The sequence below is a fragment of the Primulina huaijiensis genome, unplaced genomic scaffold (genome assembly GCF_012295235.1).
Source record: "Primulina huaijiensis isolate GDHJ02 unplaced genomic scaffold, ASM1229523v2 scaffold24871, whole genome shotgun sequence".
Classification (NCBI taxonomy): Eukaryota; Viridiplantae; Streptophyta; class Magnoliopsida; order Lamiales; family Gesneriaceae; genus Primulina; species Primulina huaijiensis.
Window position 1 is genome coordinate 767,412 of NW_027356090.1, and position 10,700 is coordinate 778,111.

Below are 10,700 nucleotides of genomic sequence, written 5' to 3' on the forward strand. Positions count from 1 at the left end.
TTGTATGAATTTGGTTATACATATAGCATTATTCTTATTTCAAATAGGTTCAAATCATAAACCGAAAACTTATATAATTAGCTTGCATAATTAATTGAAATGGTGATCGACAACAAACTAATATAATATAATAATAAACACATACCAAACAACAGCACGTGACCAAGTAGACGAATCACTAACTGAAATAATTTTCGACATATGTAGTGGACTCATAATTAGGCGAGAAAAAAGAGAGAAAGAGACTCAAAGCGAGTTGGAATTCCATCATCATGATATATAAGCGATTATTTGGAAAAATTAAATGTAAATTGAGGAGCATTACTTTAATTAGTGCTGGAAAAATTTAGTCATGTATATATGTATATTTATGATGATTATATATATGAATCATGAACAATCTAAATTTTAAGTTGTATGTCAAAGATTTAATAAAACCAATCGACCATCCATACTGATATAAATCTATGAACTAGCAAAAATTAAAGGAAAAAATTAAAATACGTAAAATATATAAAAATATAAAGATTTATCAGCATCTCGCTAGACGGATATTATACATATGAATGATAAATGTGTGTGTGTGTATGTGTATTATACTGCTGTACGTATATCCAACCTTAATATTTCGGTACAATGTTCGCTTGAGAGAAGGATTGGAGAGATTTGTGATGTAGCATGATATTGAATGATGATATTCAATATCATTGAACCATCATGCGTTTGACTCAAGTTTTATAATAATTAGAGTTAAAAAAAAAGGAGAAGATATGTCAAACTTGATTTAAACAATGAACTTAAAGTATAGCACAAACCGATCGAAGAGTAAAGGGGGCGATCACATGCATTATGTGCAATTACATATGGATCAAGCGCGATGCAACTGATCTATTAATGATGATCAAGCTTTTAACAATTGAGAGTCATATGAGATAAGTAGGTTATTTGCATTGCAAAAAAATGACGGCGCCATGCACATGGAGCACTACTGTCACATGGAAAGCTTTCTTTCATATATATTGGTTTGAAATATTTTGATGATCGAAAATGGGGGACAGTGTAAGCACACTACTCACAGCAATCTTGTGGTGTTCTAGTGATCTGGACCACTTTGTGGCGAAAAAGCGCCTTCTATTTGCTTCTTCTTCAATCTCCACAGTGCATGGACGCGCTTTGGGAACTCCTATATATACCCCACCGCTCCATGCAAACTAATTCAGTGTGGTTGTGGAATTCATTTTAGTGTTCTTTAAAAATTCATTCCATGGCTGCAAAGCGAGTTGTTGGCGTGCTTTTCTTCGTGTTCTCGTGTGTGGCGATATGTTCGGCAGCTAGGATTATCCTAGAGGCTCGTGTTGATGTGGCTGGTGAAGGGTATGGTGGTGGCGCCGGAGGAGGGTCTGGCGGAGGTGTGGTTGAGCATGGGTATGCGAGTGGTGGTGGAAGTGGTGCTGGAAAAGGTTCTGGGTATGGAGGAGAAGGAGAGCATGGTGCTGGAGGTGGTGGCGGTGGAGGCGGTAGTGGGGGTGGGGGTGGGGCTGCGTATGCTGCTGGGGGGGATCGTGGTGCAGGGCATGGAAGTGGAGGTGGTGAAGGAGGGGGTGCAGGCTATGGTGCGGGGGGTGCACATGGTGGTGGTGGAGGTGGTGGAGGAGGAGGTGCTGCTGCTGCTGGCGGAGGACATGCTGGTGGATATGGTGGAGGTGAAGGGGGAGGCAGTACTGGAGGTGGCTATGCTGCTGGTGGAGGATATGGAGGTGGCGGAGGTCATGGCAGTGAAGGTGGCTATGCTGCTGGTGGAGGATATGGAGGTGGCGGAGGTCATGGCAGTGGAGGTGGCTCTGCTAGTGCTGGAGGAGCAGCAGCCGAGGGATACGGTAGTGGTGAAGGTGCTGGAGGCGGAGCCGGAGAATCCCATGGAGGAGGTTATGGCGGTGGTGGAGGAGGAGGGTCAGGCGGCGGTGGTGCGTATGTTGGAGGTGAACATGCTAGTGCGTACGGCGGCGGCTCCGGTGCTGGCGAAGGCGGTGGCCATGGTTTCTATGCTCCTTAGAGCTTGTGCTGCATGCCTCTATAACATTTAATTATCCATTAAAATGAACATAGCTGTTCCTATCAAGCTACAGATTATATAAAATTTTATATATGATATTATTGGAAGTAAATGAATAATTTAAAAGTATGGTGTTTAATTTTATCCCAATGGGAGTATCTCCAATGTTAATTGTATTTCCAATTATTAATATAATGTATCAACTTTGCTTTAATTTACTAAATATGTCGTGATTAAATTTATTATTGGATTCTGCACTTGACTGTACTAACTAAACAATTAGTTTATATATATATATATATATATAATGTGATCAAATATAGAAGCATGCAGCACAAGCTCTAAGGGATATTATAGTATAGTAAATAATAACTTAAATAATACTACATTGCTATTTCAACAATAAAAATATTATGTAATTGTTTTATTAGAACATAAAAGAGGGATGATTCGAAACTGACAGTAGAGTAGATAAACGGATAGCGTTAACATAAGTATGATTCTCGATCAATAATATAGTCCACATGGGATATATTTTATAGTTGTCGTGACAAATAGTCGATATGCGACAAATTTTAACGACTGTAACTGTATGTTACTATTAATTTGATATTATGTTTATCTAAATATTAAATATTTTGGGCCCATCAAAAATTGGGCCGGAGGTGGATGACTCTTAAGCCTGCAACTTAGGTCTGATATCATTTATGGATTTATTCAGCATTTTTATAAAATTTATGATATAAGAAACATTTATATAAGTGACAAATAAGACAGATGTCACTTGGGTAATGAATTTGAATTTAATATACTACCGGCCTATTACTTGTATTATAATTTATAAGTAATTTAATTTGAATGAAGTGGGAAAAAAACGTAAATACAGAAATATTTATAACTCTGTTCATTAATTTATATTATTTGGTTGGTTGATTTATTGAAAAACTGGAGAGAGAATGAAGTGATTGAAGAAACAAATTTATGGAGACTAAAAATAGTAGGTACTAAAATATTTAATATAAGGAGTTTAATTCTAATATATTATAGGCAAAAACTTGTGTGAGACGATCTCACGGGTCGTATTTGTGAGACGGATCTCTTATTTGGGTCATCTATGAAAAAATATTACTTTTTATGCTAAGAGTATTACTTTATATTGTGAATATGAGTAGGGCTGATCCGTCTCACAGATTAAGATCCGTGAGACGGTCTCACATTAGACTCACTCTATATTATATTAGTCTACAACACGTGTTGCACGGAGATATATTTATATATAAAATATTAGTCTGTATTATATATATTTAATTTAATTGCGAATGAAATTTTAAAAAAAAATTTGTAGATATATAAATATTAATAACTATGATAATCATTAAAAAAATTTGTATTAACTGATTGGTTGATTGAAAAATAAAGTGATAATAAGGAGAGTGACGTGAGAAAATCGATTATGTTTTATCTTATAAAATTATGATTATGCCATGACGATGAATGGAAGTCTAGTCAAGTACTCAAGTTTCATATTTAATTAATTAATTATTAATTATTAATATTAACATTAATATATATTTTCACATCAATCATATATCTTAATCATTAGGCCGCACGAAATTGTTTTAAATACAATATTCGAATGGAACCCATTTAAGTTAATAATTTGGTTTTTTCACGAAGTTAGGAACCAATGATCATTATTTTATAACCTTATCAGTTAATACAAAATATTTTGTTAGACGATTTTACGAATCAATTTTGTGAGATATGTCTTTTATTTGAATCACTCATAAAAAAATAATATTTTTATGTCAAAAACATTGTTTATTATTGTAAATATGAATACGATTGATACATCTCACAACTAAAAATCCGTGAATCCATCTCACAATAAACATATTACTTAACAAATTGATTTTTATTTTTTAAATAATCGGTCAACTTATTTGGATTCTTTGTTTTTTTGGAATATGAAATGCTAAATAAATTCGAGTTTCGACAAAAAAAAAATTGTTGCACATATATAATTAACGTGTTAGTATGGTTATTTCGATTGTACTCAATTAACTTTTGTGCAATCATTGTTCACTAGTCGATATTGTACAAATTTAAGTTCAAGTTGATAATTTTTTAAATGGTTGGCGAACACTGCATTTCGTACTCAGTCACCTTATAATAATATCCTATTTGATCTAAATATTAGAAAACTTATGATACATTTAATAATTTTTCAAAACAATTTGAAAGTTTTTTTTAATTGTACCAAATATCTTATTCCTTGATAAATCTCATATAGACTAAAAATTACATGCATTTGTTTTTCTTAATTAATATCGACACAACAAATGAAATATAAATATTATGTTATTTAGAATCATCGTCCAAATGACGTATTGACATAAACATCTTCCAATAAGATATAGGAACAGACATGAGCTCGATAATAAGAAATAGCAATTCCACTTAATGCGAGCCCAAATGAGCACGAAAAAGGATTCAATTTATTTGCGCCCTTAATCAAACTCATGTTACATTTGATCAAAGGTGCTCGGAATAGAAATAATCCTAACACGATTTAGCAACAAAAAAAGGTGACGAATCTTTGGGATATCAAAAAAATCACCGTACGAGGTGCGAAAGGAGTAAATGTTTACAATCCTAAACTCTTCATAGTAAAAAGATTACACCATTTCGTCGCTAATCTTTACCTTTCCGTTGCAACATCCCCTTCTACCGCGTCCCTCATCGACGAAATCTTTTTTTCGGCAGCCTGCGCTTCCATTATCCGATGAAGGCTTCTGGAGCTCATCACGTCTCTCAAGAAACTCTGAGTTTTCTTTCCAAACCTCACCATTGGTATAAACTTCCTTCTTCCATATAGGAACTGATGCCTTGATCTCATCAATCACGAATTTACACGCATCCATGGCGTCTGCTCGATGAACGGATGAGATTGCAACAATTACACTCGTTTCCCCAACCGGGACAGGGCCTAAACGGTGTGCCACTGCGATTGAGCTCAAGCTCCAGGATGATCTTGCTGACGTACAAATGGATTTGATACAACGTATTGCCATTGGGACATATGCTTCATATCTCAGCTCCAAGACCGTTTTTCCCTCGAATGTGTCCCTGGTCGTGCCAGAAAATGTTGCTATAGCCCCACAATGTGGTGAATGAACATAGTTGATGAGTTTGCTGATGTCGATAGGGGTATTCTCCTCTAATATCTCGATGAGATTTTTCTCCTCGTCTGACATTAGTTTTTTGGCCTTTAGGATTCTCTTCAACGACAAAAGTATCCAGTAAATAACCAAAACTTTAGCAGCTTTGCGGCTAGACCAAGTGGTTTATGAGATAGAGACAATCCAACAAGGCATCGTCATGTGTGTGACTGTAAAAAACAAGAGAACAGAACACATGTAGCTGAATGAAAAAGAACAAAAGAATTTAATGCTACATCCGAACAAAAAAACAATATAGACTCTTGCAAAATGGAGGAGGCAGATTCTTCCATGGCTAATTTTTTGTTCTTACATCCAATTGGCCCTTAGAACTTTTCTAGGGTTACCATAAAATTACCAAAAGAAATTCGTAGCAACGTTCCAATTCAAGTTATCCAGAAACGGAGATGAATGTTATTGCCATAACCGTACTAACATTAAACTAACAAATGTTATGTACAAGCCAAAATCAGCAAAAAATTCAATTTCAAATGACTGTCCCATGCTTGAAAATTTACAGTGATTGTTCATAAACCTGTAATTACCATAGGGCAACAGGATTTGATCATCCCCTATAACTAACAAGAACCAAACGCTTTGACAGAAACCATACATGAACCTTTGCAACGGCACCAACGTCAAAGTATAAAACAATTATTTGCAACAAAGTAATCTTTTTAAGCTCAAGAACTCTAAATCCATGTCGCAAAGTAGCAACTCTTCTCAATCACTTACCGATCAATATCTCGAGTGCCAAGCAGCACTACAGATTATGAACACAAATTTGTTTTGATTATACTGTATTTGCAATCTAAAAGATAAATGAAGCAAAGTGAATCCATATTTTCAAGATTCTACTTCTCATCCGGGGTTGGATGCATATTTTGATCGAGTGGGCCGAAATGGATTAAGAGACCGTTCCCCATGAATTACGGGATGCCAAAAAAATTAAAACTATTGAAAAATATTACATGTAAAATTTCAATAATTTCTGGTATGAGGTCAATGGAACCCCTGCTGGTGTATTCCTATTTCATCAACAGAAACAATAGGGCGAAATTCTAACATTTGTGCCCTACACAAATTGAAGAACCTTTGAATTGATAAATTAGTAATCCTTAGATCAAAATCCCAGATAAAACGAGCAATCAAACTCTCCAACTCACCATTTCTGCTCATGAAATCATTAATATCTACATCAAAAGTCAAATCTTCACTAACAATCCAGAAAACAAGAAAACACCCTCCCCACAAACGAAGACACCATTTTTAGTTAATCTTGGTGATATATAACGCAAACAAATTGAGCATCTGCAGATTCTAGATAAGCAATCTCCATTAAAATAGTAACAACAATACAAGCAAGAAAAAAAATTCCAATAAAATAAAGACAAAGCATGCTGAGAAAAATGATCAAATGTATGCATAAATTCCAACCTCGTAGATGAGAAGGGACATGGAAACCATGAAAAAGGAGTTGAAAACTTCGCTGGAGAGAAATAAGATTCCGTACTCACCTTTCTTGTCCAGATATGTTTCAGTTCAATGGAATAATCGAACGAGGGTATCCAATCCTTTGGGCTATTGTTAATGGGCGGGCTGCCTTTTATGAACTGGGTTGCTAGTAATACTTTTCAATGGACTTGTTCTGTTAACAACCAAAACAAGTTCTTTTTAAAATTGAGGATATAATTTACCAAGATTCTGATCTATAATATTTTCGATTTAACTTTTTGACATCTATTTTAAAAATTAAGAAAAGGTTATAATTTTTTTAAAAAAAAGTGAGGCCATATTTTGAAATTAAAACCTATGGTCGTTTATCCACCAAATTTGCCCCCTCTATTGACTATTAGGTAGGATGGAGATCGGGTAGAGACTCATCCTGTAAGCCTCTATTGAATCCCCTTGGATAAAAATTGAGAGTTTAATTTCTTCCGATCCCATACAGGTGTTGGGACTCATTCAGATCTTATCGGGTAAGAAGAAGATATCCCGATAATTTTTTTTAATCCATGGAGCATTTCCAAGCATAGATTGAGTCGGGATAAAAAAAAAAAAGGTAAAAATCAACAAATTTTAGGTGACACACGATTCAATACGTCATGAATAAGCTAAAACAAAATTTAGCGTAAGTTAATCCAAGTCATGAATTAAAATGAAAATTCGTAAGTTTTTTGGTGCATTACAAACAAGTCAATGAAGTCGGTCTTATTTACTAATCAAGAAATTAGCGAGAGATTCTCTTTTATAATAAAGAATTAAGAATGGAAAATTTTGCATTGACAATCCTTCAAAAATATGAAACTCTGAATTTTAATTGGTATTAAGCGTATAATAAATGAGGATTTATGATCAGAAAATATAAACCATGCCAATTCGAGTTGGGAAAACGATGGGTCAAGATATTTGAAGTGAGAGAATAAGATAAGATTCGGGATGGGTCGGGATTTTGCCAACCCACTATTAGGTGTCAGATAACTTGATTTGCAGGTTAAATATATTGATAGACAACGAAGGAAACTTGAAATACAATCATATCCAATGTAAAACTTTACTGCAAGTAATACTACAAGATGGAAAATACAAATCTTATCCAATGTAAAACTCAGGTTCAAGATCAAGTTCGTGTATCAAACAATCGACGTAGCAGGAGACGGATTACCTAAGGACAGTACATAAATGATAAAATAAAGAAATCAATAGCTGATAATTGAAATAATACTCAGTGTAATCAAATGAAGTATGCGAGTGAAAGGGCTCCTAGTCCAATGAGGAAGTTTTGTTTAGATTTGGATGCAAAACTGCCAGGACCTCCGACTGCCTCACTTCCTGTCGTCGACGGGCCTGCTGCACCTGGTCCACCTGATTAAAGAAAATTGCAACAATAATTTTTTATTTTATTGAATATTTTAAACCATGCATGTCTTGAAAAGTAAAATATGTTACCTGCTGAAGGAGAAGGGGATTCACTTGGTGCAAGTTCTGCAATGGGAACTCCAATGGCTTCATCATCGGAACAAAATCGTCAACCAAAACATTCTTTGGGGTTTGGCAAGTACGTGCATATATTGTTGATGTAATTGTACGAATTATGGCACGTAATTTAGATAAAAGTGTCAATTAAATCGAAGAAAATGCAGTCTCGTAGCAGACTAGCGGGAGAGAGCCGACAGAAAATGCATACATATAAAAAAAACGTATATCCGTTACTACTCATACATTATACATGCTAAGAGAGCTAAATAGGGTCATGTATCCTTGGGATTTTCATTGGAGTAATTGATGATTATTTCTATAATTATTCCCCTACTATATATCAAATAGTAGGTTTTTGTGAGATAGACATAAAAAAATAATATTTTTTTTCATAGGATCTCAAATAGAAGATTTCGTGTCACATGTAATTTCTAATGGTTGATTTTGATTTTGATTTTGATTTATATAATAATACTAAAAACATTATATTTGATAGTGGTGATTCTATTTGTTTTTAATCATTGTTTTTATTGAAATGTGAAAACTTTGATTTTTTTTAAGATTTTAGAATATTTTGAAATATTTACAAATCATTTAAACCGTGTAGACATGAAATAGTCTGGTTTTTTCAGGTTAGGTATTTGGAAAATCAAAAACGAAAAAACCAAATTGAAATCTAATAAAACCAGGCCGGATAGACCGCGCACACCCTACAACAATTAGTAAGAGTAAATGATAGGCACTTGGCAATTATAAAGAATTCACGTGGTATGTTCGCCGGATATTAATGCCGTCGAAAAAGGATACAAACAAATATCTTATCTTTTCACTTTTTATTTAAATAAAAATGTTTCTTTTTTCCTTAATAAATGACACTGGTTTTTTATTTAAAAAAATTAAATGACAATTTTCCTTTTCAAAAAAAATTAGTTGTTAATTTCAGGTTCTTTGTCTCAAAAAAATTGAATGTTATTGTATTTTATATTTTAATATTTAATTCCCCATTCATAAATTCTAAACAAAATTGTTGGATATTGTATTTTCTTTCTTATTTTTTAATAATATTGTATTATTCATGTAACTTTTTTTATTTAATAATAATAATAGTAGCATCTGTGTATAAATTATATACATAATATATGTAATTAAGCCACAGATATTTTTTTAACAAAAACAATTTTAAAATGGTCATCTAAAAAATATTTAAAAAATGTATGTAACTAAAAAAATTAATTGTATGAACATATGTCTACGAAAAATAAGTGATAGAATACCAAAAATAATTTAGGTTATACTCTCGTTAAATATATATATAGATATAAGAAGTGTTTGCACGACTAAAACATACATATAATTTTCAGAAATCATATCAGAAAACTATTGGACAAAATTATTTACATTAGTAAGCAAGATGAAAACGAGAACAGATGTGAATACAGTACTTACCCGAACACAAGCTAACCGGAGGAGTGGAGACTTTGCAGACAGAAGGAAGCGTGAGAGCTTTCTTGATATCCACCGGGATTCCAACTTTAGCGGGGTTTCCAAGCAGTTGGCACAGGCAAATCGGCTGCGTGGCTACTAAATCCGCCAGCTCCGAGCAGCAGCCTTTGTCCGGCGTCGTCAAATTGCTGCCGGTCTCCACGAAAGTCAGGCAGTCGGACAGTTTTACCAGATACACGAAACAATCTGGGCCTGGAGGAGGCGCCGTCGAGAATGGCTCCGGAGCATCCGCAGACGATGGTGGCATTGATATTGACGGCATCTGGGAGGACACAGGTGATATGGAAGTTGCCACAGAGAGTACGGCGGCGAGGAGGAGTAAGTGGGCGCTGCCGGTCATTGCTCTGGTTTGGTGTGGTTTGATTGAGTGCTGGCTAGCTTATTTGTACGAGAACCAGTTTGACGTTTGTCTTAAAAAGGGACCGACTATCAAAAATTTTGGGCAGTTTGCATCAGCTATTACGGAAAATTGGGGGGCAATAAAATAAGGACTAATATAGTAATATATATATAAAGTTAATATATTTTTTAGTATTTTATATTTTAAATCTAAATTATAAACATCATATACTATTTACATATCATGTCCCATTAAATACAATTACTGGTTTCCAACCATCACCTTTTCTTATCATATCTCGAGAGTTAAAATTATTGTGGTAATCCGATTCAATTTAAATGTAAAAACGAAAAATGACTTGTTTATGTGATAATTGACCAAAATCTGGGTTGAGCAACGACTTTTGTTCTAGACATTAAATTTGTCGCTGTCCATTGCCAAACTGCGTGTGTTTGTTTCCAGCTATTCATATTAGCACAAAAACTCCTATGAAAAAACTTCTCTTAGACCGTTTCACATGTTAATTTTGTGAAACAGATATTTTATATGGGTCATCAATGAAAAAGTATTAATTTTTATGTCAAATATATTAATTTTTATTGTA

The 10,700-nt window shown here is 34.1% G+C and overlaps 3 protein-coding genes across 5 annotated transcripts; 1 reads left to right on the forward strand and 2 right to left on the reverse strand.

Annotated features, from left to right (window-relative positions):
- Window positions 1–1,192: 1,192 nt before the first annotated feature.
- On the forward strand, window positions 1,193–2,276 carry LOC140967320 (uncharacterized). 2 transcript variants are annotated; one of them, XM_073427780.1, is made up of 2 exons: window positions 1,193–1,727; window positions 1,782–2,276. In XM_073427780.1, exons 1-2 carry the CDS (start codon window positions 1,265–1,267, stop codon window positions 2,051–2,053), a joined length of 735 nt encoding a protein of 244 aa, XP_073283881.1. In that variant the 5' UTR covers window positions 1,193–1,264; the 3' UTR covers window positions 2,054–2,276. The 2 variants fall into 2 exon arrangements, with proteins under 2 accessions (XP_073283881.1, XP_073283880.1); XM_073427779.1 differs by having other exon boundaries at window positions 1,195–2,276.
- Window positions 2,277–4,610: 2,334 nt separating this feature from the next.
- On the reverse strand, window positions 4,611–6,834 carry LOC140967343 (molybdopterin synthase catalytic subunit-like). Of its 2 annotated transcripts, none has more exons than XM_073427815.1 (2): window positions 6,712–6,834; window positions 4,611–5,444 (listed from the first exon to the last, which is right to left on the reverse strand). In XM_073427815.1, exon 2 carries the CDS (start codon window positions 5,308–5,310, stop codon window positions 4,732–4,734), a length of 579 nt encoding a protein of 192 aa, XP_073283916.1. In that variant the 5' UTR covers window positions 5,311–5,444; window positions 6,712–6,834; the 3' UTR covers window positions 4,611–4,731. The 2 variants fall into 2 exon arrangements, with proteins under 2 accessions (XP_073283916.1, XP_073283917.1); XM_073427816.1 differs by having other exon boundaries at window positions 5,622–6,802.
- A 1,019-nt stretch (window positions 6,835–7,853) lies between these two features.
- LOC140967319 (non-specific lipid transfer protein GPI-anchored 11-like) lies at window positions 7,854–10,225 on the reverse strand. Its single transcript, XM_073427778.1, has 3 exons — window positions 9,700–10,225; window positions 8,224–8,280; window positions 7,854–8,139 (listed from the first exon to the last, which is right to left on the reverse strand). The coding sequence occupies exons 1-3, from the start codon at window positions 10,094–10,096 to the stop codon at window positions 8,009–8,011; spliced, it is 585 nt and encodes a 194-aa protein (XP_073283879.1). The 5' UTR covers window positions 10,097–10,225; the 3' UTR covers window positions 7,854–8,008.
- Window positions 10,226–10,700: the final 475 nt, after the last annotated feature.